The sequence below is a fragment of the Anabrus simplex genome, chromosome 4 (assembly GCF_040414725.1).
Source record: "Anabrus simplex isolate iqAnaSimp1 chromosome 4, ASM4041472v1, whole genome shotgun sequence".
Classification (NCBI taxonomy): Eukaryota; Metazoa; Arthropoda; class Insecta; order Orthoptera; family Tettigoniidae; genus Anabrus; species Anabrus simplex.
This window is the reverse complement of record NC_090268.1, coordinates 291,066,009-291,093,953: the sequence shown is the minus strand read 5'-3', so window position 1 is coordinate 291,093,953 and position 27,945 is coordinate 291,066,009. Positions and strand designations below refer to the sequence as shown.

Sequence of the window (27,945 nt, the reverse complement as noted above, 5' to 3'; positions counted from 1 at the left end):
GTAAGAGAGGGCCTCGAGCCCTAACTTCGCCACCAATAAAGGCATTATCTATCTATCTATCTATCTATCTATCTATCTATCTATCTATCATGGACAAAACTGTAGGACTCATGATGACATAGAATAATGAAAGAAAATAAATGAATGAAACTCCGCTCTAGCATGAAATCAAATTTTGAGTTCTTTTTGAAAGGGAGAGTATTTACATGCAATAAACCTACAAGATTATCATATAATTAAAGTTTTACTGATCTGTGAAATCATGGACTGTTAACAATTAACATAGCTTCCTCTCTTGAGGTTTAAGACTTCCTTACAACACACTGAATAAGAAACAAATTCATACACTTTTCTTCAACTTAATAAAAACATTTAAATATACTTACCGTCCAGCGAATAACCATGTTGTTGGGCTCTGTTCCTTTACCTTCAACATTATCAGGATTCTTGTATGGCACATCTGGTTGTGTTGTACAAGGATATGAGTGAGATGATGCTTGTGATGGGCCAATTTTATTCCAGGCAATAACACGGAAAGTATAGTTAGCCCATGGACTCATTGGAAGCTGTAAAGGAGATTTTTTAAAATACTTCAAAATGCTAAATGGTAACAAATGTAACAAATCCTGTGTATAACAAAAACAGCATCAAACTTCAATTAATTTATCATAGAAATGAAGACAAGCACTTCATAGCAACATACACTCCCCCCACCACAAAAAATATATTCTGAAACACATGATGTAAAGATGGATTCATCTTTAACAAACTTCAAATCATTTCCTGATCTAAAATGGAGATTGGAGACATTGTGTACACAAGGCCATATGAGTGAAATTGGTCAGTTAACATGATGGTGAAAAAATGAAGATCCACAGCCTCCTTCCAGTCATTCGACCGGGTCAGGAATGGAATGAATGAAGCCCCATCTAGCGGCGCGGATAGGAATTGTGCCGGCTGCCGAAGCCTGTCACACTCCTCTGGGGCAGTGATTAATGAATGATAGATGAAAGGTAATGAAATTGGTGTGTGTTGCTGGAATGAGAGAAAACTGGAGTACCCGGAGAAAAACTTGTCCCGCCGCCGCTTTGTCCAGCACAAATATCACATGGTGTGACCAGGATTTGAACCACGAAACCCAGCGGTGAGAGTCCGGCGTGCTACCGCCTGAGCCACGAAGGCTACTTAACATGATGGTACGATGTGTAATTTCTTAGGACTAGAACTGAGATTTGAATAACGTTCTAGCTGTACTTGAGAAGACTCAACTGTGTAAAAGCCTTCGTCATTGGTCACTGGCTTCATTGGGCTGAGTATGTCCATTGTATGAGTAACACAGGTTTCATAGTCGAATCCTTTATGATGAATTTTGCTTCTCCGACCCAAGACTCCAATCCCTCTGTGGGTGGGTCTGGTAGAGTAACACAGGGTATCCCCCTGCCTGTCATAAGAGGCGACTCAATCGAGCCCCAAGGGCTCTCAACTGTGGAGCGTGGGTTAGCGACCACGGGGCCCTTAGCTGAGTCCTGACATTGCATCCACTTGTGCCAGGCTCCACACTTTCATCTATCCTATCCGACCTCCCTTCATCAACTCTCATTCTTACCCGACCCCGATGCTATTAGGTTTCCGAGGGCTAGGGAGTCTCATCTTTACGCCCTTTATGGCCCTTGTTTTTCTTTGGCCGTAACCTTCATTTTTCGAGGTGTTGGATCCCTTTCATTTTTTTCTCTCTGATTAGTGTTATATAGAGGATGGTTGCTAGTTGTACTTCCTCTTAAAACAATAATCACCACCACCACCACCACAAAAACTCCAAACAGTCTGATTTGGATAGCTAAGTGGAGAGGAGATGTATTAGATAAAGTACAGGTGGATAAGTTCAGAAAACATTTTTTTCATTTATTAAGGCATCAAACACAGAATTTGCACATAAATTGCTTTTACATTTGTTCATATTAATCACCAATTCTTAATTGACAACATTTAAAAAATGATGTAGGATGACATTCTTTCAGGAACAATATAGCATTCTGTTATATTTTCTATCTAAGGTATTTTTGTTATTTCTTTTGAAATTGGAGAGATAATGGCTTCCTCTTTTAACAAAATGTACAAAGATGGTCATTAATTCTCCACGAGTACCTATTTTTTTTTTTTTTTTTTTTTGCATAACCTCTGTAATTACATAATATTTAGTGGTGTGAGAGAGCTTTAAAAATTTAGATAAATTCAATAGAATCAGGGGTAGGTTATTTTGGCCAATCTGAAGCATTTATGTTGATAATTGGGCTGCAGTGATATTTGAAGGTAGAATAAGTTCTTAGTTCATAGTAATTAAAAGAGTTAGACATAGTTACAATCTTTCACGTTTGTAGTATACATGCATAATTTACTCAAAGGTATAAAACAGGGTAGTTTTTCAGTTGGATGAAATGCAGTAAGTAGCTTGGTCTATGCCTACGACTTAATCTTGCTGGTAGACTGTGCTGAAAGTCTGAAGAAAGGTGCATTGACTACAATATGAAAATTATCATTTCCAAGACAAAAGTGGTGTTGGTAGGGAAGAAACCTACGAGGATTGAATGTCTGGTAATATGAAACTGCTAAATCTTGGGTGCGGGTCATATTCAAGCCGTTCATTCTCGTATTTACTAGGTTTACATGGAGTACTGAAATAGATTTGAATACGGTTACCGTACTCAATATACCACATGTAAACGAGCATTCAGGTCTTACTGTGTTTTAGTTGGGTTCTAGAAAACAAGTGATTTTTTCTCAATACGGTTACAGTGGCATGTAAACGCGAAATGTAAGGTAATTAAATAGTGTAAATCAAATAAAATGGGTACATATGCGGTAAATATGAAAGCCGCTGCTGCGGATGCTCGATTGTCATTTGTTTCACAAGTATTGCTGGCATGCTGGGTGCGCGAACAGCTGGTCTCGCGGGATATTGTACTTTGTTACAAAAATGAAACATGCTTGTGTTGAACAGTTACAGAGGACATACAACTGACGCCATAAAATATGTGATGAGGAAAGGAAAAACCGATCTTGCAACAATTCCCGGATGACTCACTTCTATTCTACAGCCGTTGGATGTGTGCGTGAACCGGCCTTCCAAAACTGCAATGAAACATGTACACCGAATGGATGTCTTATGGCGATCGCGTGTTAACACGAACCGGACGAGTGAAGAGGCCTTAAGTGGGACTAATATGCAGCTGGCTCAAGACCGCATGGGCATGCACTTGCAACGATCTAGTGTCCAAAAGCTTGAAGAAATGTGGAATTTCAAATTCAGTGGGCGGTAGTGAGGATGACTATTTGTGGAAAGATGCCAGCGACGGAAGTTCCTATGGTGAAACTTCAGATGACGGCGAATTGTGAATGATCCGAGTATTGGACCGATTTTATTTACGATTTTTGTGATGATTTCATTAATTGTAAACTGTTTGAATTTATATTTGTGGTATATTTGAAGAAAATTAAATAGGTATGTAACTTATTTGATTTTTAATTTTTTTCCGTATTTTGCCGTCTCAAAAATTTTAAAGTTCCTTTTTATGACAGAGAAAATCTTATTACTGATCACGAGAGATTCTCTACAAATTATAAATTTGCATTTATACTTCAAATCGTATCCCCTTACGATGAATTTTGCAAAAAAATTATTATTATTCCATTATTATAATTATTAATTATTATAGAATCTTCCTGCAACAGCTGCCGGTAGCCCAAGGACAAAGAGTACCTTAACAATAAAGGATATAGATACAGTAGATAATGCGATCGTATGGTAAGTGTAGGCAAACGAGTGAGGCACGTCAAACATTTGAGGCCCACAAGCATGGTTCTTGAAGATCATGATTGACTTCTTGGGTGTGGTAATCGCGATGTTATAGATGAAATCTCTATTCAACCCAAAGGTATTGCAGAAGTTGACAAAAAATGTAGGTATAGTTCCTCGAGCACGAAACATCAAGCCGATTACAGAGATGGATGAGAGCTTATACGTTTGCTTATAGAAGTTATATCTCACACACACAGAGAGATAGATAGATAGATAGAGAGAGAGAGAGAGAGAGAGAGAGAGAGAGAGATGTCCGGGTTAATGGTATAATAATATAAAATTTAATAACTTGAGTAGTGGAGATATTTACTTGCGGTTTGTTACTGCAAGTAGGGTAAGTCAAAATGTTTGTTTACGTAGCTAATAAACCTTGATATGCACATCATTAGTGACGTGACAGACATCTAATTGGTATTCCACTTCTCTCCAAGGGTTCTGCAGCATTGTAGGCGTAATTGGTATTCCACTTCTCTCCAAGGGTTCTGCAGCATTGTAGGCGTAACATTTGCGATAGGTGCACGAATGCGATGACGCAGATCTGGTAGATCACGAACTGGTGTCTGGTACACTTGATTGTTGACAAACCCCCACAGGAAAAAATCAAGTGGCGTAATGTCAGGGCTTCTAGTGGGCCAAGCAATTGATGGACTACCTCTCCCAATCCAGTGATCTGCGAACTCACGATTCAAGAAATCCCTCACAACCTCCGCGTAATGGCAGGGTGCACCATCTTGCTGAAAGATCACGTCACGGGGAAGTTGTGGCACAACATACTGCTCCAACATGTCTAGGCAACTTGTTCCATTAACTGTAGGCTCAGCGAAGAAGAATGGGCCAATAACCCTGTCCTTCAACAATCCACACCACACATTCGCTTTCGGAGAGTCCGGTTCCAACTCTATCACGATGTGGGGGGGGGTTCAGATCCCCATATGCGGCAACTGTGCTTGTTTACTGTGCCGGAAATATAGAATGTAGCCTCGTCCGAGAAACAGACCGAGTCGAGGAATGCCTCGTTTCCATCAATTTTTGCCAGAATTGTCTCTGCGAATGCCTTCTGTAGCAGCCTGTCTTTAGGTTTGATTTTCTGATGAAGCTGCAGTTTGTACACCCGTAGGCGCAACCTTTTGTGGACGACATCGTGTACTGTCAAACGAGATAACTGTTACTGACTACTTGCTTGTCGAACTGATTTACGAGGGCTCGGCTTGAAGGACTCTTGGATTAAATCAACAGTAGCCTCTGAAACTGCGTGCTTGGCGTGGCGGCCCGACATCGACAGCAAGGTCCCAGATTGTCGAAGGCGCCTGTCCCATTTTGTGATTGTTACATAAGTGGGAAAATCATCAGTTGGAGACAGTCCTTACTCACACCGAAATCTACGTTGTACAAGTGTAACCGATTTTATCTCCGCGAGCGAAAGCATACAGAACACCTTCTGCTGTGGAGTCCACATGGTTACTGGCGCTCGTGAACAATGCAGTTACGCGCATGCGCATATGGTACCACCACCACAAATGAACACAGAAAACATTTTAAGTTACCCTAGTTGTAGAAACAAACCGCCAATAAATATTTCCATTATTTCTCAAGTTATTAAATTTTATATTATTATACCTTTAACCCGGACACCTTGTATTTTATTTTTATTTTTGAAATACTTCCTCTCATGCAGAGGCTGCCTTGTGACAAAGTATACTTTTATATTTATTTTTAGAAGAGAAATAGATATACTGTACTTGAGAAATGTTGAAGGTAACCTAATTGTAACAGTGATTTCTTAGAATTATCAGTGAGCCCCTTAAGGCTATGATGGCAATCTCCCGTAATGTTGTAACTGACAGAGACATCTGTTTCCAGAAATTAGCGGCAAAAGCGGGAATCGTTCTCCTTGCTCCAATCATCAGACCTACTATGTCGATTTCCTCTATCTGGTATTTCACCCTGTAGTAAGGAATTGTTGGTAAGTAAATATTCCTTTTCTCTAGGTTAACATCTGAGGGCTGCGACTTATGGCTTTCAAAGCAAATTGTGGGGTCGATGATGTAACCTCTCTTCTTATTCTTGAAAGCAACGATGTCAATCCTTCTGTGGCTTCTGTTGTCCGCTAAGCCATGAACCTCTTCAAATACCTGGAAACCATGGTCTTTTAGCGTTGCCGCAATTAAAGAGTGGATGTTATGATGATGCGTATTCCTTAAAAGTTCACCATGAGGACAACATCCCAGAACATGTGCAAGAGTTTCAATCTCCTTGAGGCAGCGCCTACAAAGGGAATCGTTCCGAGATCTTCCTGGTACCGATCTAACTGCAGAAATGTTTCCTGTCATCTTAATTGCTTCACGCCATTCATTACATGATAAGCCTTGATGGTCTCGAATCCAGGAGTTGGCAGGAGTATATTCATTGTACAAACATAAACCTCTTCCTTTCTGCTGCAAGTTACTCCACTCACTGAATGCCCTTTCTCTCAGTACTCTTCTCACTTTCCTGGCATCTGTTATTTCTAGACGTGGATGTAGCAAATTGTCAGATGGAGGGACATTGAGGGATTGTAGTCATCATCATCATCATTTCTCCACTCCAGTTGCCCGGGTGTGGTTTACGAGCACTCTCCACTTCTGTCTGTTCATGTACCACTCTTCTCTCAAGACGACATCCCAGATGATTCCTCTTGCTATGTCCTCTTTCACTTGGTCCAGCCACCTCTTCCTAGGTCTTCCTACCGGTCGTTTTCCGGCCACGACTGTGTGTAGCCATTGTTTTGCTGTCCTTCCATCGTCCATTCGTTTGACATGGCCAAACCATTTCAAACGGGGCCTTGTCACTTTTTCATTCAGGGATGGGCACACACCAGCTTGCTCCCTTATTCTTTCATTCCTTACCCTGTCCCTTTTTGTCTTCTGTACCATAGTTCGTAGGAACTTCATTTCTGCGGCTTGTAGTTTGCTGTCCACTTGTTGGGTTGTTGTGCAGGTTTCTAGGCCATATGTTATTATGGGAGTGAAGTATGATTGGAATAGAATCTGCTTTGATCTTAAGGGAACTTGTTCGTTCCAGAGGAGGTTCTGGACTTGATGGTAAAACTGAGCTGATTTTTGAATGCGGTTGTTAATCTCATGCTGTATTCTGTTATCACTTGAAATGATGCACCCAAGATATTTATACTGGTCTACTGTTTCCAGTTGTGTACCTTCCAGCATTATTTTTCCTTTCTTCTTCTGCCTGTTGACATAGTAACATAGTAACATAGTAACATTTTTATTTTTGTATTTTTATTTTTGTAGTGAGAGAGTTATTTCTTCTTTCAGATTTCTTGTAGCACGGATGTATTCATCACCTGAGCTTAATAGTAACTTAGAGATGTTAATGTGCTGAAGATGAGCTTCCCAAGTGGCGCAGAAGAGTCCCAACCCCTTGTATTTTTTCTCAGTATAGACCATTCCATTAGGAATGTCTGCAGGTATTTGAAGAATTTCCTTAAGAGCACTTCGAATTAGTATGTCTGTATCAGCAAGGAACTTTTTCGGAATCATCTCTGGCTTGATAGTTTGGAATGGGTATATGAGAGATGGGCATATAACTGTGTTTATTACTTTAAATTTCTGGTCAGCCTGTAATAGTGGAGAAGAAACCAATTTCTCTATTTTATTCTGTAATTTTTTTTAGCTGTGTAGGTTGAAAAATTATTTCATTTGAAAAGTTAACTGCCAGACAGCGGATTGTTTCCCCACGTCGCAAACTCGATATATCATAGCTCTTAAATTCAGCTGGGCCTTCAATTAACTTTCCGCGTTCGATGCCGATTGACGCAGATTTCATTGGGTTGACATAAAGCCCTATTTCATGAAATCTCCTTGTGACTATTTTCGAGAGCTCAAGTGCTGCTGTTTGACTATTTCCTATGACAACCAAGTCATCAGTGAAGCCCATGATCGTTAAAGGTGGAAGATATGGTACTAAAGAAAATCCATAGTGGCTTGTGAGAGAGTCTTCAGTTAGTTTGTTTAAAATATGATCTGTCGCTAGATTGTAGAGACAGGGAGGAAGAGGTGAGCCCTGCATAACACCCCTTTTTAGGCTTAAGGTTACAGTTTCTATTTTTGTAGTGTTTCCTGTCTGGAGATTAACTATTAGTTCCTTTAATTTCTCAGGTATTCCTAATGCTCTCAAGGTCTCATGTAAATGAAGGTGCCCAATGTTGTCAGACGCCTTTCTGACGTCTAGAAAAATCTCTGTTAGATCAGTTTTGTTCTGTTTCGCGGAATTTAAAACCGAACGGAGTGTAGAAGTATCGATATGTGTACCAGAGACAGGGAGGAAGAGGTGAGCCCTGCATAACACCCCTTTTTAGGCTTAAGGTTACAGTTTCTATTTTTGTAGTGTTTCCTGTCTGGAGATTAACTATTAGTTCCTTTAATTTCTCAGGTATTCCTAATGCTCTCAAGGTCTCATGTAAATGAAGGTGCCCAATGTTGTCAGACGCCTTTCTGACGTCTAGAAAAATCTCTGTTAGATCAGTTTTGTTCTGTTTCGCGGAATTTAAAACCGAACGGAGTGTAGAAGTATCGATATGTGTACCAGCCGAAGATATAAATCCCCGTTGTTGTGGATTAAAAGCAACGTATTCTCTCAGGCGTTTATCAAGAGCTCGCTCAATTACTCTCCTAACAGAAAATATTGTGATTGGTCTCCAGTTTGCAATGTCATCAGGGACACCTCCCTTGTGTATAAGAACGGTTCTTGCCTTTCTAAAACACGGTGGTACCTGTCCTGTTTGAAGCATACGAGTGGCTATTGTGGCAATTATCTCAGAAGCAATGTCACTTAATAGCTCTAATGATGACGTAATCAGGTCCAGGTGAAGTGTCAACCGCAATTCTACTTGTTGCAAGCTGTATTTCATGTTTAGATATAACATCATTAAACGTGTCATTGTAAACCGTTTGTGTAGCTTCACTCACTTTTGGGGGATAATTTTCTCTCACTGAATTATTTTCATGCCCTAATATTTCATGGAAATAGCCATATAGATGTTGAGAATTAATCAGACATCTTTCATTGTTTTCATGAAGGACAGTCCTACGTTGATTGTGGAACTGAAATGAGTTAACTGACCAATATGATACTGATACTGATATAAATATTTACGTCTTTTTTCTCTATCCCTATTAGTGGACCTTTGCGGATTTGGACTTTGTTTATATCCTTTTTCCGTATTAACAGACGATTTCTTTTTACGTGCCTCGTAAAATTTCCTTGCTGGGTGTTTAGGCCCAGGCAAAATATCAACTGCAGTGGACAGAAACTTTAGTAAGTCTTCTACAAATAAGAATTCAGAAATTGATGTCACCTTGTAGCTTTTCCCTCCATATCACAATTTTCTCTTGGTAGTACGAGTTATGTGTGTTTTGTTGTTTTATTTCTTTTCTAGATTCATGCCCTTACTTGGTGGTTTGATTCCCCAGCTATCTGTCTATTCACTAGTCGTGTTCGTTGCTCATTCGGATGTGCTTTTGAGATATGAATATTGACCCCCCGAGTGGACTTAAACAGTTCCCCACAATGGTTACACATAGGCTGAGATGAATTACTTTTGTCATTAGCCGAAACATTACTTCTGTATGAATTATCCATCTCAATGCACGATGTGTCAGCAGAGGTATATAAACTTCAGTTAACCTTACTTACGTGATCACCAGCTGATCATACAAGTGCTATGGTAACTAAGCACTATAAGTAATGGCTTCCCAGACTGAAGATGTATACACATTCAATTTGAAAAGATTATATAAAAAAATATACTGACGAAAACACAGATAACATAGCATCGCATAAAAATCAATATAAATAACCACAATCACAATCCTATTATGCTGAAGAACACATCACTTAAAAGATTAATCCTATAAAGACCACATGCAATATCCTTCGCCAATACATTCTCCATGTATTCTGGACCTTTATGGTCACCCTCACAGAGGACGGATGATTTAAGTTTTTAATAAATCTTACTACTACTACTACTACTACTACTACTACTACTACTATTATAGAAAAAACTTAAAATGCCTGGAGAAATTCCACCAACAGTGTTATAGAAGAATATTTAGAATAAAATAGCAGACCAGTCAAACAAAAATCAGTATCTTAGAAACATAGAGGCAATTGAAGTCATTAATTCCAAAAGAGCACAGGTCCACATTTTAGCACTGTACGAGTTATTGGTATCAGTGTATTCATCCCACGCCAGGAAAATCACTGACAGTCAGAACAGCACAAACTCAATGAAGGGGTATTTTATTGAGGGAATTATATTCAAAACCGCACATGTCCATGAGCTAGTGCTCTTTTGATTATCAGTAGAGGTGAAGCATTTTTTTCAGTTGAGTTTCAAAACGACACATGTTCAACATCTGCCACATATTCCCAACCAAAGGCCACTCATATCTGGCTTGTGAAAGTGATTTTGCCCATACATAGCTTAAGAAAGCAAGATACTGTCTACACACCAAATCAGTGAGTTAAGATAATCCAGAAAAGTGCTAGTAAAGCATTGTTATGTTGAGCAATCCATGATCAATTACAAAACCTTCTTCAGTTTGAAAGAACCTGTTCCTCTGGCAAATAATCAAGGGGAGTGGAAAGTGATGACATATAAAATCATTTAGTACCATAAGAACTGCAATTGGTCTGGTCATAGATACATTTCAATTCCGAAAGAAACAAATCCTTAACGATCGGTTACTTGAATGTGCTCGCAAAGATGACATACCTTTAAAAGCTCCTAAGGCAAAGGACTTGGGAAGTATGTAGGATCCACTGATTCCCATCATCGCCGAAGAAAACTGGGAACTGTGCCAGGAAAAAGAAAACGACTCCAACCGATGACCATTTCCTCTTCAGGGAGTAAATTAAACCTTAGGCTAACAGCTGTGGACTTCGCACGTTAATTGGGGGAAAGAAGAGTGAATCTGCACGTTTCTAATGTTTGCTTTAGACTTCAGTTTACTGGAAGGAAAGCCTGCAAACCTGTAACCTTCTAACAGCAGAAATGCACAAGAAATGTTTTTTGTGGGCAAGTAGTCGCCAGGACTGGACAACGGAACACTGGGAGATAGTTATTTTCTCTGATGAAAGTTATTTTCAGGTGCAGGATAGAGGGTTCAATATGTGTGCCCAACGAATAATGAGGCAACAACTTCACGTCATTTGCAACAGACTGTAAAACATCCTGTGCACGTGCTTTGGGAGCGTTTCACACATGAAGGATTAGGACCCTCAGTACCAGTTGAAGAGATATTGAAATCTGACCAGTACATCCACATACTGCAAAAAAGAGGTGTTCCTGAGCTGCAGAAGAGGTTTCCTGATGGTAACGGAATTTTTCAGCAAGATCTGGCTCCTTGCCATACTTTAAAGAAAGTGAAAAAATTTTTCAAAGAGAACAATATTCGTGTTTTGGAGTGGCCAGGGAACTCTCCAGACATAAATCCCATAGAAAACTTGTGGGCTATTCGCAAAAGAAGACACAAAACTTGACTGTTCGGCCAAAGTACATATGACAGAGTCCTTAATAAAACTGTTGTTTTCATGATGAACTGAAAAGTATGTGCTCAAAGCTTGTGGAATCAATGCCAAATCATGTGAAAGGACTTATGAAACACAAAGGAGGGACATATTAGCAATTAGAAAGTATTAAAGATTGTGAATACATGAAAGAAAGAAAGAAAGAAAGAAAGAAAGAAAGAAAGAAAGAAAATATGTGTGCTTCAGTGCAGCATTCCGACTAATTTGCAAGGGACTGTATGTCTATGGATCCTGCTAACTTCTGAAGAGTAGTGATTAAAGCACAAGTTAGATAAAAGAGATTGTAGAAAGGAATAGACGGGAACAAGCAGGACAGAAAAGAAAATTAAGTATTAAAGGAGGTCAACAAGATTTACTGTACATAATGGAAAATTGGAAAATTAAATTTGTAGCTCATGGTGTAAATGAAAGAATTATAATAATGCACACACATGTAAACAAAGAACTACTGAAGATAGCACAGGTGTATGCTACACAGACAGGATGTAGCGTGGAAGAAAAATAAGAGTTCCTCAATGAACTGGAAACACATATTGTTGGAGATGGGACCATGATAATGGGCGATCTGAATGCTCATGTGGGAACTGATAGAGTAGGATATGAAAATGTCCTGGGCCCACATGGGTATGGTGATACAAAATGAAGATAGAGAGAAACTGTTTGACTTTTGTATCAGGAATAACCTGATGATAAAGAACACATGGTTTATGAAGAGGAATAGCCATAAGATCAGCCGATATAGTTGAGATGGACAGTATGGAACACTCATAGATTTTATAATAGCAGACGGAAAATGGGGAAGATACGTCATGAATACGAAGTAAAATTATGGCAGGTGATCACAGATTGTAAAGTGTGGAATTAAAACAAGTAAAAATCCCTAAAATTGTATTGAAGAATCAATCAATCAATCAATCAATCAATCAATCAATCAATCAATCAATCAATAATGATCTGCATTTAGGGCAGTCGCCCAGGTGGCAGAAAACAAAGATCAGAATTTGGGAATTGGAGGAGGAGGATAAAAGAATGGCACTCCAAGATTGTATAAAAAGGAAGTTGCCTAACACGGAAGTACAAAGTGGAGAAGAGTGGGACAATTTAAGACAGACAATTGTGGAAGAAGCAACTGAGGTATGCAGGAAAACAAAAGCAAAGGTTAAGGAAAAGGAGACACGGTGGTGGACAGACAAAATAAAAGAGAAATAAAAGAAAGGAACAAGGTGAAGAAAGAAATGGATAAGGAAAAGCAAAAAATCATATCAGAGAGATGAGAATAAGATAGAAAGGTTACATGTGGAATACAAAAGACTGAAACTACAAGTAAAGAGGAGTATCAAGGAAGAAAAGGAGAAATGTTGGGAGAGTTTACTAAAAAAAATTGACCAAGATAGTCGAGGAAATCAAAAAATTATCATACGGAGTAATAAAGTCGAAAAGAATAAATCAAGAAAAATAATCAAGGCAATAGAGAGAGGAGATCGATCCATAGTACATGATGAAAAGGGTCTTCAGAAGGTGATGGCAAAGTATTTTGAAAAACATTATAATGAGGATGACTACTCGGAGGAAGAAGGAGAAAAGAAAATGGAAATAATAGATGGAGAAAAAGAAGAGAGCCCGATAACATGGTTGGAACTTGAAAGGGCAGTGAAAGCAATGACCAACGTTAAAGCAAGTGGAAAAGATGAATTCAATGCTGATATGATTAAGGCAGCAGGGAGCATTGGACTACAGTGGCTATACCGAGCCCTCAATGCCACAAGGAAAGATGAAAGGATACCTGAAGATTGGCAAGAAGGAAGCATTTTACCATTGTTCAAAAAAGGAAATAGGAAGAAATGTGAAAATTATAGAGGTATAACCCTATTATCACATGGACTAAAAATAATGGAGAAAGTCATAGACAAAAGACTAAGGGATATAATAAAAACACAGAGGAAGAACAATATGGCTTTAGACCGAATAGATCAACAATAGACTTGATATTTACAGTGCGAACGATAATGGAAAAAAATCTCTGGAAAGTAACAAGGAAATCCTCTTCGTATTTTTGGATTTGGAAAAAGCTTATGATACAGTTAAGAGAAAACATGTATGGTAAAGCCTACTGAAAAGGAATGTATCAAAATCATTAATTAACAAGATAAAAATATTGTATCATGAGAGCAAAAGCAGTGTACAAGTGGGGAGTGGTGACTCAAACATTTTATAGAAAGAAAAAAAAAAAGGTCTCAAGCATGAAAGTGCAGTCGCCATTATTGTTTATTATAATGATGGATGAAATCATAAAACGTGTAAAAAAAGAGTATCAGTAGTGATGAAGTGAATGCTTTGGTATTTGCAGATGATGTAGTGATTTGAGGAAAGAGAGAAAAGGAAGTACAAAGGAGACTGGACATTTAGAATGAAAATCTGTTTGGAATGGTAATTAGTAAAACGAAAACTGTAGTCGTGCACTCTGGAAAAGAGAAAAAGAGGAGCCAAATGAACATAGATGGAGAACGGTTAGAGAATGTAAAACAGTTTCCATATATAGGTATCATTATTAATGGAAGTAATGAAATGAATCCTGAAATTAATAACAGACTAAGTAAAGGTAGAACATTTTATCAAGTCAGAGAGCTTTTATGGGATGACAAAGTATCCAAGAGAACAAAATTAACATTATATAAACAGTATTTCATACCAATTGTAACATACGGATAGAAACGCTGGTAACTAATAAGAGACAAGATAGTAAGATCCAAGCAGCAGAAATGAAATTTTTAAGAACATCGGTTAAAAGGACGAGAAGAGATAGAATTTAAAATATTAAAATCAGAGAAAGGCTAAATATAAAACCATTAGTACAGGACATACAGAAAGCAAGACTGAGATGGTTCGGACATGTAAAAAGAATGGGAAAGGAACGGGTAGCAAGAAGAGAATTCGAAAGAGACCAGTTGGAAGACCAAGAAGGAGGATGGATCAGATTTGGAAGGACATTAGAGAAGCTGGATTGGATGTGGCAGAAGTAATGGAGCAGGAAAGGTGGAAAGACAGAAAGGAGTGGAGGAAGCTTGTTGACCACACCCGGACGACTGGAGTGGGACATTGATGATGGTGTTAACACAAAAACAACTTTTGAAACAAACTTTTTGAAGAAAATAATCCAGAAGGAAATGAGAGAGGAAGAAATATCTGGAGGATATTAAATGTGGATTGGCTTTGGAAGTTATTAGAAGCTGAAGAGGACAGCCAAATACAGGAGCGAACATGCTCTAATTTGGAACAATAGAATCATCCCTACTAATACTCTATCACACTTTCAAAGAGAGAGCCATACTGACAAAATGACGTGAAAATCATGGCTGCCTTATAGTAGCAGAAAGATGTAACCTTTAAACCTGATTAAGAAAGGAATGGAAAAATTCAACCTTCAGGCTCTACAACAAAAAGGTTACTAGTATCGCAGCAGACCTCAGGGTTTTAGAATTGGTCTTTTCATCCAATGATCCACTTGGAAAACTATTAACATACCCACCAGCAAGTGAATGCCAACAACGACAAAATAACTAATATACTGCACATTTTTAAATATCGCTCATCACTTAATTATTCACTGACTTGGCTTCACACAATTATGTTTATTATCAATGATGCGTTTTTTCAGAAGTTAACATCAATAAACAAACAATGTAACTTACCGTGTACGTCATGTCAGTGGCGGGAACTGAATCAAAAGCAACTTCCCAAGTGTCTGGTGTAAAACTGGTATTGTACTGAATTGTATAGCGAAGAATGGGAGCCCTATTATCTCCCATTGGCTCCCAACGAATAGAAGCATCACGTTTATTGCAACTAATGCCGAGAAGTCTAGGAGCATTGGGTACATCTGCAGAGAAAAAATTAAAATACATCAGCAAAGGAAAGAAGTAAATAGGAAATGGTACATCTAGGAAAGATATCAAAATCAAGGAACAATAAGCACATTACGGAAGGAAATATGAATACCATATTTACTTGTGTATTAGACCCCCTCCCCTTGTATTTTGAGACAAAGATAATGAAAAACAATCTCCCATACAAGACCCCCCCCAATGTAACTCATCAGAGAACAATGATTCCGCTTCGAAGAGAGTACAGGCCTTACTGGAGCAATGATATCACACAAATTTGTGAACAGTTTTGTCGATACGACCCATGCAATGCAAAGAAATGTCTGCCTCCATAGCGTAGGCCTAGAGCAGCTCTGACTATTTTGCACAAATAAGTTAATAGTTTCGTGTCCGACCCACGCAATGCAAGCATGCATCAGTCATGCTATATGTCTGTGTTTTGTAGTTAAGAATGTCTGCCAGCATAAAGGTTAGCACAATTAGCTGCTGTTCTCGGTGGCCTGAGTTCGATTCCCGATACCATAATGCCAGAGGTTTAAGGATGGCAGGAAGGCTGATACCAGAATCCAGTAAAAATAACACATGCAGCTCCCCTCCATTGGGAACATCCCTAAAAAGAGCTGCACCACCTCAGGATGAGGAAACAAGTTTACTTTAGTCAAGCAATATACACGGACGTTGCTATTAATATAGCAGGTGAGATCATTAACAAAGTGATCGTTTAATATCTTGTAACTCGGGCCTATACATATACTTTCTGAAGGTAATTAGATTTAAACTGTGATAAAAACAATCCAATCACAACGACTGTTTTACTCGGCAATGTACCTAACAAATAATAATGTTATTGATTTTACATCCCCACTAACTACTTTCACGATTTTCGGAGGTTCTAAACAAAACATACTATGCGTTAATAAACAAAATGGAGACAACGAATATATGAAATTAAACATTATTATCATAAAACTCATTACCGCCACCCTTGTACATATCGATAAATGCCCACATGCTTTCCTGTTATTTATTTTTATTCTTTCCGCCGTGCAACTTCTGGTACTTTGATAGCATGCCTAACCCAAACAATGTGGTCTCTCTTATCTCAATTACAGCTGTTTAGGTAAATCCTGATGTGAAAAATGTAGAGTACAAGCATGAAATATAATTAAAGATAAAGGTCTGGCTTTTAACAGTCGCAGTTATCCAAAGAATGCTTCCAGTCACTATGTATTACATTCGGAAGTACAACTCGTAACATATGCTAGTTATCAGCTGGTGTGTTGGCACACTTTCTACAGCACAGCATTATTTGGAAGGGGTGGCTTCTGCTACACATACACCAACTGGGAACAGACACTATCTCCAGAAAGCATTTGCAAATATATATTAACTTTTTGGACTCTACAGTCAAGAACAAAACTATTTTTAAAAGTGTCAAGAAGATGGGATCTTGAATGCTCTCGATGGCAGTGCATGGCTGATGAGATTACAGAAGATGACGTCATATGGAATGATGACACGCCGATAGCAGGAAAGCTGGTGGCACAAGATGATAATTCATATGAAAGCACCAAGCAGTGATCAGGTTTACTGTATAGTACGCCTAATGCTCAACTGACAGACACAAACGACTGGCCATTAAGTTCTTTTGATCAACATTGCATACCATTATCCCTTTTCTCTTAGGGGTCGAATATGAAGTGAGGCATGCCCCATTTGGATATGACCTAATGTTTATTATCGTATGGCATTCCTTTGACAATACTATCTTAATCATAGCTTCATCACAATGCATGCATGGTTCAGCTGAGGATGACCTTATGTAAAGGGTTGAAACCGGTCCTGTAGCATAATAAGTGCAATAAACAAGTATTGATAGGTGGAAATCCTTCCCTATTTCTAATTGTGATGGGTTTGATTCGATTCCACAAGGTGAGTGTAAGCATCTGGTGTCTGTTGTCATAGCGTGATGTCGTATGGCCTTGGCAAGCCCGGACAGGTTCCGTGACACCAGAGACACACCGCAAGCGCGCAAATGGTCAAACACAGGGTGCAACTTGCGCGGAGACTGGAGGGTTTTAACCCTGGGCTGTTTTGAGCCGACGTTTTCCATCTCAAGGGGCTCTAAAATCTGAATTGTTTAACCGTAAAATATATTTACAACAGAACACATTAAACGGGAAAAATATACATATATCTTAATGCAACTGATCAAGGGACCAAGAATATCAGACTTCTTAGGCGGGAAAACTTCTTAACCGAGTTTCACTGTGTATATTTGATACAATGAGAATCAGGACTTCGAATTTACGACGTGCCAAGCGGGAAAACGTGCTGATGTTAACTACTGTTAACTACTTTGTGTGTTGATTTAAAGGTGCAAGTCTGCTTTTAAACCATGCCAACCTAAACTACATTATGTGAAATTTTCACATATCTCTGAAGATGAAAATTAGGAAACAATAAAGTAGGAGTTATATGCGAGTAAATATGGTAACTTACCAGTCATGTTGTTCATAAAATCGTATACAGTGTACTTCAACAGAGATGCCAACTACTACGATTCAATCGTAATAATTACGAATTACCCATCATAATTACGCCTTTACGAATCACACACCACAAATTACGATTTTTTGTTGATTTTTAAATTTAAGTGTATGAAGTGTTCAAAAGGATACACAAGGCGGCGTGAATTCTCAGAATATTATCTTCGGATTTCTCAGAAATAATTTATCCCCCTTTCCTGTCCCTCGTTTAAGAATATTTCGAGTTTTCACGCGCCGAACGCAGTGTGTGCTTCCAGTACCGGAAATTTAGGCACCTGTGAAGTGGCATATCTTGCGGAGTTGTTGTCCTTGTTCGTCACATGATCAGACTTCCATGCAAGTATGAGAGTTCTTTTGTCTTTGTTTTGGCGGTAAAGTGGTGACAAACTCCATTTAATTGTGAATACTGTTTGGGTGACTGTTGAAGAAGTATTTATTGCAATTTTGGTTGCCAAATTTACATATTTGCTCTTCTAGGATATATGCTAATCCTGTGTTACGAAATGCGAAAGGTTTGAAATAATGAAGGGATTTCTTGTGCAGGAAAATACGTGTGATTACGTTACCGTGACTAGTGACGCTAGTAACAAATATAGTTGAAAATTTAGGGAGGTATACCCGGAAGAATGGCCCAGTTTAATGCGCTCCTCGAAATCTCATTCACACGTGTTTTGTAGTGTGTTGAGCCGTGATGTTTCGGATGCGCATGATGAAGATGAACAAGACTGAATTTCGTGCTAATATGAACTCCGAACTGCTAAGTGCTCTGTTAGTGCAGAGGATGCACATGATATGAAAAGAAAAAGCATGTTACCAGTGTACATTTACCAAACAGTAACTACAAGCTTTAAATGATATGTAAGTTAGTAAGATCACGATTAAAAAATATATATCTACGACCGTGCCCCTCCCCCCGGTGCCCTAACTGCTGCATTACGAATTACCTTTTTTGAAAGTTGGCATCTCTGCTTCAATAATAACTTATAATTATAAGCAACAATACTTTAACATATCGCATCTTCTGCAAGGAAGAGAAGGGGGGAAAATTTTTTTTACCTTGAACAGTGAGTGTTGCTTGAGCTGTTGCTTCATCAAGATCTGTTCGAGCTACACATGTGTATGTTCCAGAATCCAACTCTGTAGTCTTTGTAATGGTGAGAGAATAATCAGATGTGCGTACAAATCTAGGTTCAGATTCCACATCGATCAATTGCCCATTAACCAACCATTCAACCTTCAGAGGGAGAGAGGAATCACTCACTGCATTGCAACGGAATGTTGCAGTACTTCCAGCAGCAACTTCATAGTCTTCAGGTTCATCTGTTATTTTCGTATGTTCTGTGAACAGTAAGCAAAACTTTCAATTAGATATGAATCCATCTAAGGTTCAAAAATATAATTTTAAGTAAAAGGGAAAAGAAAACATACCTTTAACAACCAAAGTACCAGATGCATCAGTATTACCAAATTTATTTTCAGCATAGCAAGTGAAATCACCAGCATCAGAAAAGCTGACATCTCTGAAATAACAAAAACATCCTATGATACTTTCAACAGTAAACATTGAAAGATTTCAAACAAAACAGGTCTAATGAATAATAAAAAAAAGAATATACTACAAAAAGAGATGATCTACAATAATAAAGAGGTGTATGCAATTTGGCAGTGGATGAGTCCACTCTGGTACACCTTAGCAAAACAGGACAGGCATGCAGGAGTGTAAAACATCCATTCGTCATGAATTAATAGACTGTAAGATGGAAAGTATAAGACAATGCAGAGGTGAAATCTATTGAAGAGAAGGATTCATATGAACCAAGTTTGATGGAACCATTGTAGGATAAGGAAGTCCAGGATTGTAAAGTTAAGGAAGAGATTTGCAACAATGATGACAGTCAGTTATCAAGAATGGGTTAAGTATTTTCAGGTTATCAGGCTACAGAAGTAACATCCTGTCTTCTTCAACCAACAGGGGTCCTATTGCTCTCTAGGCCAATTGCTTCATATGACAAGTTGAAAGACATTTCCTGACTAAGGACCTAAACCAGATTCTATGCTCATTTTTTTCCCCTCTTTGTTACAAGTTGCCATACGTCGCACCGACACAGATAGGTCTTATGGCGACAATGGGACAGGAAAGGGCTAAGAGTGGGAAGGAAGTAGCCGTGGCCTCAATTAAGGCACTGCCCTAGCATTTGCCAGGTGTGAAAATGGGAAACCACAGAAAACCATCTTCAGGGCTGCCGACAGTGGGGTTCGAACTGTGACGATTTATAGCAACAACGTATAGATTAAGATTCTTTGACAAGACGTTCAAGGAGAAAAGAGCTGGGACCAATTGGAGGTTAGTGGAGGTTAGTGGATGTAATAAGAAGAAGAAAAAAAAAGTTAATCAAAACAGTATATTGTTTCTACAAAGGAAATCAATTTTAAATTTTACAACTCAATTTTGTAACCTGACACACACAAAAGAAAACACTCATCGTGAATGACGTACATTAGAATAGAATCCCTAGACCATTTACAAATTATAATATTTGACTAATCAAATGAACGCGGTAACCTATAAAGCCTCGGAAAATATGGACACAAATTTCCAAAAAGGTAAACAAAGAGAGAAGAAAGGCACGGGAAGGACCAAGGACAGGGATCACAATAATGGGAGTCGCCTGAGTATAAACATTGCCAAATGCAGGAACAGTTTTATGTGATAAGTTGTACCGTCCAGGCCACAAGTTCAATCACTCACCAACTCTTGAAATTGGATATTACTCAATGTTCATTTGTTAAGAAAAAATATCAGTCATATCATACTTAAAAGAAAATCGGCCACCACAATGAAGATAACTCCAAAATCCATAGGAGGAGAATAATAGTGGTAATTATAAAATAAATACTCTGTTGCTCACCCAATGCAGCAAATAAAAGAAGTGGAGCTTCCCAGCAAATACTGGGAAGTCCTCAGACGACCCTCCAACCACACTCGGAATCAGTGCTGGACTGAAGACCGAGTATGTGGGGGAAGCCTTTATACCGCTGCAGAAAGTTCCGGAAAAAAGTACACAAAACGTCGAGAAATATCGGACACTGACGTAGCAGATGACGTAACGCAGAGGAGACTCAGTGTGTAGTTAGCAATTCACCAGGACGGATGCACGGCGCGGCAGCAGAGAAGGTCCAAGGCCGGTTAGATGAGTGAAGTATCGGCGAGTATATGAACATAGATGAAGTTCCAGATGACGGTAGCCGAAAATAGGTGAGTGATCGTTACAGAACCAACGATCTCCCAAATACTGGATACTAGCCGCACTTAAGCGACTTCAGCTATCGAGCTCAGTTTTAACGTTTTTCACACTATTGTGAACCACAGGGTTGTGCTGGGAAACTGAATATTTTAATTTACCTGCCCAGAACAAAATATTTTATGCTCCAAACTGTAACATAAAATATGGATGTTCACCACTTGTTTCCATAACATTTAATTATTCTTCTTAGATTTCAAGTTCAATTACTTAGTACAAGAAAAAAGGCTAAAAAGACATAACTGACTTAATTCAAATTTAATTCTTCTTAGATTTCAAGTTCAATTACTTAGTACAAGAAAAAAGGCTAATTCAAATTTAATTTTCTACTTCAGGGAGGGACCCCCATGTACGTATAGTATAGAAAACTGTAGGATGTTCATAAATGTAAGTGACCTATGTGGGGACGATGTACTGTTTCATCTTAGACCTGACGATTCTTACCAGAAATTAAAACCGTTTCATTTTACTACTCAAATTAAAATTCGTGCAGATAAAATCTCATGCCAGCTACCTACCTTATTTCCAAATCACCATTTTCCTTAACAGTGTAGCGACCTCCAGTAAGTTCCTTTCCATTCCGAACCCATTTTACTTGAGGCTTTGGAGCTCCAAAGACTCGACAAGTTAGAGATACTGTATGACCATCAACAGTGGCCTGATTACTGGGAGGTTCTGTTATTTCAGGAGGAAGAGCTGAAATGAGACCCCTTAAATCAATAAAGTACTTTAATATGAACTATTTATGCAAACAGAATATCACATAATCTCACTTGGTTGGCAATGAGATAATACAATGCACAAAGCCCACATGAACTGGCTGAAATTTCTTTACTTGAAGTCCACTTGCTCAGTATGCTGTACAGTTAGAAGGAAGGACGTCTTTCAAATAAATGCTGATATCCAGCGACAAAACTGAATAATCAAATAAGCGATTATTTTGTATTTGATTGTTGTTGCTGTTGTAACCTATGGCTTTATTGGGAAGTAACTCCAATACATAAAGTTGATATCTCTAGACAAGAGTAATACACAAATAACATTAATAAAGTACAGATGTATTCCAGAACAGTCTTGTTTCATCTTGTCTCTGGCTGTCCAGTATCGTATTACTATATCAAGCATCTAGCCTCATCCCTATTTTTATACTCTGCCATGCCTGTATCACAAATGACTTCCACGCGATACAACCATGGACATTACAGTATTATAATATACTGATGACGTTATGTTGGCAAATGAAAAACACAAGTACCCCAAATAGCAGGTGCAACAGCGAAAGATATGCCTCGAAGAACTTGGGATGAAACTGAATTTGAAGATGACTAACACTAAACACGGTGACTAAACAGATGGCACAATTGCTGTATGCAGGATTAAACTTAATAAAGTAACCCAGTTCTATTGCTCGGATTCATAAACCTCTTCTGACTGTACTACCACAGCTGATGGAAGATAGGAAACTTAAAAGGGTCCACCTTTTCAATACAAATAAATGTTATAGTTTATTTACAACATATATTTACACTTGGAACTAGTTTCGACGCTGTTTGGCGTCATCTTCAGCCAAAATGTGGGAAATAGGCATAGCATGTAGACATTTATATTATGCAAGGTGTTACATCAGTGTGATTAAAAGAGAGAATATGAAGATGTGAAGTACAATGTCAGTTTCAAAATGGTCATGAAGGGCGAGTCAAAATTGTATAAACATGAGATAACATAAACACATAAACAAAAAACATATATACATATAAACTGTAACAAAACCATGCGGAAGTACGAGATGATTGGCACTGGAGATTCAAATTATTTCAGACACTCTTCTATTGAATGTTGCCTGCCGTGAGTGTAGTACAAAACATAGGTTGGATTTCAATAAACACAATCGTCTCAAAAATGCACATAACATTTTAAAAACTGCCAAATTTCATCTCAACCCAAATATTTTTAAAATGTTATGTGCATTTTTGACACGACTGTGTTTATTGAAATCTAACCTATGTTTTGTACTACACTCGCGGCAGGCAACATTCAATGGAAGAGTGTCTGAAATAATTTGAATCTCCAATGCCAATCATCTCGTACTTCTGCATGGTTTTGTTACAGTTTATATGTATATATGTTTTTTGTTTATGTTATCTCATGTTTATACAATTTTGACTCGCCCTTCATGACCATTTTGAAACTGACATTGTACTTCACATCTTCATATTCTCTCTTTTAATCACACTGATGCAACACCTTGTATAATATAAATGTCTACATGCTATGCCTATTTCCCACATTTTGGCTGAAGATGACGCCAAACAGTGTCGAAACTAGTTCCAAGTGTAAATATAAGGGTTGTAAATAAACTATAACATTTATTTGTATTGAAAAGGTGGACCCTTTTAAGTCTCCTATCTTCCATTCTCAGTTCAATACGGACAAAAATGAAATTCTTAGATTTAAATTAAATACCACAGCTGATGTCGTAAAGAACCAAACCAGTGCCGCACGGATTTAATGGCACCAAATTAATAGAGTGCTATGCGATACGAAAATTTCCTTGCACCTAAAACTTGATGAAGATGCAACAATGGTCCACTGGCTTGACTAAACTAGACAATGCAAGGAACCCTTCAACTCAACGTGGAGGTTTGCTGTGTAATGGAGTTTGAATAACTACTCGTCATGGTACTATGTTGTCTCTATTACATTCATGCCTTCACATCATTTGTCTGCATCTCCGAGTGTTGAATATCGTAACTGTATGAGCTTTCATTAAATTGCTGATGGTGAGCCATCTAGTGGTGGATTTAGTACTTACCATTCGAAGTGAGTAGTTGTGCTGCTATCTGGGCGCCAAGAAGATAAGCTTGCTTGGCCATGAACCGTGCTCTAACAATCAGCGTGTGCAGTTGTTCTACTTCTTGCCTTTTAAACTGGAAGACGCGTTGAGCTAATCTTTGCTGGTTGTGTCTTAAAGATACAAATTATCCTACAAGAAGGGAAGATGGTGCGGATATTTGATCCCGGTTGATGGATTCTCCATCTGGCATAAGCGCCAAAGATGTGGTTTGTTTTTTTGAAACGATTTAATTTTTGAAAACACCGACCTCGTAAGTAGCTTCATTGGATGTCATGACTGTTTTAACTGAGGAACTATCCTGTTATTTTGTTGTGCTAAGATGCTGAGCACTTAAGTCTACGATATGTGAGAATTTCTAAAGGTGATGTTCGGATTATTTGTGGGTAAAAAAAAAAAAATTTTTTAGAGTCGAAAACAGGTCATTGTCGTTAACTTGTAATGTGAAAATATTTGAGGTTTCAATTTAATTTAAGAAGATAATTATATGTTAATTTTTGGGCTTCAGCATTCAGTTATATTAGCTTTCGTGCACGAAAGGAATGATTATGTTCAAGGAGCTCCGACAAGATGATGTACGAATTTATTGTATAACCTTAAAAGCCTGGTTTTATTTCCTTCCTGTTTTCAAACATAATTAAATATTTATTATTTAAAATATTTTTCAAACCATTTCGGGCTGTTAAAAGTAAACTTGTGCTTTAAATGAAAGCTGATCTATTGACTTACTCGGTACATCGTGTTCTCATTTTAATCATGGCGGTTGTCCTGTGTAATAGAATGCAAACGCAATGGGGGGCGTTGCTGTGTTGAAACTGACATTTGAGAATCTGCGGATTATTGTAGTATTGACGTTCATCTGTATTGGAAATAGTTGCGTGCATTGGATCTTTTCTGCTGTATTTGACTTTCTCCTTCGATTTTAGTTATCGTCTCTGGGGAATATTGAATTATTTTATCCTACTTCTGTGATTTTTTGCATGTTCCTGAATTATTTCTTCGTTTGGTGATATAGTGTGTTTGGTTGATCCTTACTGTTTTCACGCAACCTCCGAAAACCGAGATAGTCTATTAGATAGGTTTTCATTATCCATTCTATAATGGTGGATTTAATTATTTAATTTTCAATTGAACCTCGTTCATTTATTATTCTAAAGAGGTCTTCTGTTTTCATTCAGCAATTATTAATATAAGGATTTTACCTTCTACTGGGTTATTCTTTTAATTGATCTAAATAGAATTCAGTATTTATCGTATCTTTTAAAACAATTCAAAAAAAATTAATTTTGAGGTCGGTAAATTATAAATGTTTTGGTATTATTAAAGATTTTTTTAAATGAATCAAGGAATTATTATTTCAGTCAATTAGTTAAGCTAATTTTTAGTTGATTCGCTAGGCCTCTTGTGTCCAGAGCTTCCTCAATCAGCGACGGCCTTTTAATTGGGATAATTGTAAGTATTTCCTTTAATTTATTTATTTATCCCTGGTCGTGCTAACACTCTTCACCTTTACTTACGTTGTGAGAGTGTGTTTGGTAGCAGAGCGTGGTTTTGATCCACGGACCTCTGGGTTATGGGCCCAGCACGCTTCCACAAGATATCAGAACGTAGCAGTACAAAAAACACACTCTCACAACGTAAGTAAAGGTGAAGAGTGTTAGCACGACCAGGGATAAATAAATAAATTAAAGGAAATACTTACAATTATCCCAATTAAAAGGCCGTCGCTGATTGAGGAAGCTCTGGACACAAGAGGCCTAGCGAATCAACTAAAAATTAGCTTAACTAATTGACTGAAATAATAATTCCTTGATTCATTTAAAAAAATCTTTAATAATACCAAAACATTTATAATTTACCGACCTCAAAATTAATTTTTTTTGAATTGTTTTAAAAGATACGATAAATACTGAATTCTATTTAGATCAATTAAAAGAATAACCCAGTAGAAGGTAAAATCCTTATATTAATAATTGCTGAATGAAAACAGAAGACCTCTTTAGAATAATAAATGAACGAGGTTCAATTGAAAATTAAATAATTAAATCCACCATTATAGAATGGATAATGAAAACCTATCTAATAGACTATCTCGGTTTTCGGAGGTTGCGTGAAAACAGTAAGGATCAACCAAACACACTATATCACCAAACGAAGAAATAATTCAGGAACATGCAAAAAATCACAGAAGTAGGATAAAATAATTCAATATTCCCCAGAGACGATAACTAAAATCGAAGGAGAAAGTCAAATACAGCAGAAAAGATCCAATGCACGCAACTATTTCCAATACAGATGAACGTCAATACTACAATAATCCGCAGATTCTCAAATGTCAGTTTCAACACAGCAACGCCCCCCATTGCGTTTGCATTCTATTACACAGGACAACCGCCATGATTAAAATGAGAACACGATGTACCGAGTAAGTCAATAGATCAGCTTTCATTTAAAGCACAAGTTTACTTTTAACAGCCCGAAATGGTTTGAAAAATATTTTAAATAATAAATATTTAATTATGTTTGAAAACAGGAAGGAAATAAAACCAGGCTTTTAAGGTTATACAATAAATTCGTACATCATCTTGTCGGAGCTCCTTGAACATAATCATTCCTTTCGTGCACGAAAGCTAATATAACTGAATGCTGAAGCCCAAAAATTAACATATAATTATCTTCTTAAATTAAATTGAAACCTCAAATATTTTCACATTACAAGTTAACGACAATGACCTGTTTTCGACTCTAAAAATTTTTTTTTTTTTTACCCACAAATAATCCGAACATCACCTTTAGAAATTCTCACATATCGTAGACTTAAGTGCTCAGCATCTTAGCACAACAAAATAACAGAATAGTTCCTCAGTTAAAACAGTCATGACATCCAATGAAGCTACTTACGAGGTCGGTGTTTTCAAAAATTAAATCGTTTCAAAAAAACAAACCACATCTTTGGCGCTTATGCCAGATGGAGAATCCATCAACCGGGATCAAATATCCGCACCATCTTCCCTTCTTGTAGGATAATTTGTATCTTTAAGACACAACCAGCAAAGATTAGCTCAACGCGTCTTCCAGTTTAAAAGGCAAGAAGTAGAACAACTGCACACGCTGATTGTTAGAGCACGGTTCATGGCCAAGCAAGCTTATCTTCTTGGCGCCCAGATAGCAGCACAACTACTCACTTCGAATGGTAAGTACTAAATCCACCACTAGATGGCTCACCATCAGCAATTTAATGAAAGCTCATACAGTTACGATATTCAACACTCGGAGATGCAGACAAATGATGTGAAGGCATGAATGTAATAGAGACAACATAGTACCATGACGAGTAGTTATTCAAACTCCATTACAGCCTCCCCCCCGAAACCATCAACCTGGGGTGGAGTATCACAAGCAGTCATAGTTGAAAACCATCTGTTGTCTCAAGAATATGTGTAATAAAAGTTCCATCTTCGATAATTTAACATAAACACTTCTCAATATGAACAGAGATATACTAGGGTGATATATAACAGTGATCAGACCACTCACAGTTGTTTAGTGTTCAATTAAGTTTTCACGCGCAATATCATCAGCACGCCAATTTTCTTTAACATGTTCAGATAATACTAAGATTACTAAGGTAATCGGAGTTTGCTTAATCACAATAAATTTTCAGACACATAACCTACACAAGAAAACAGGTCTTACAAGGTTTAAAACATAGCATAATTCTCATTCGAACATAATTCAGGGCTTCAATTATAGGGAATGACAAGACTTCAAGAGTGATAACCATATTACCACATAAATACCCCAAAAGGAAAACACAAGAAGAAGAAGAAGAAGAAGAATAAGAAAAGGACCAAAATAAATAGGAAAACATAAGCCTCCACAAGAAGTAAGTCAGTGCAACGAACATTAGATAATT

At 37.8% G+C, this 27,945-nt stretch overlaps 1 protein-coding gene across 6 annotated transcripts in view; it reads right to left on the bottom strand.

Annotated features, from left to right (window-relative positions):
- Nrg (Neuroglian) overlaps positions 1-27,945 on the bottom strand; it is a 216,328-nt gene that overhangs the window by 124,328 nt on the left and 64,055 nt on the right. For all 6 annotated transcript variants that reach the window (XM_067145580.2, XM_067145575.2, XM_067145577.2 and 3 more), the window contains exons 10-14: positions 21,697-21,874; positions 19,305-19,396; positions 18,933-19,214; positions 15,136-15,323; positions 387-566 (exon numbers count right to left, since the gene is read on the bottom strand). In XM_067145580.2, coding sequence (XP_067001681.1) covers positions 387-566; positions 15,136-15,323; positions 18,933-19,214; positions 19,305-19,396; positions 21,697-21,874 — 920 coding nt within the window. The remainder of the gene's footprint in view (positions 1-386; positions 567-15,135; positions 15,324-18,932; positions 19,215-19,304; positions 19,397-21,696; positions 21,875-27,945) is intronic.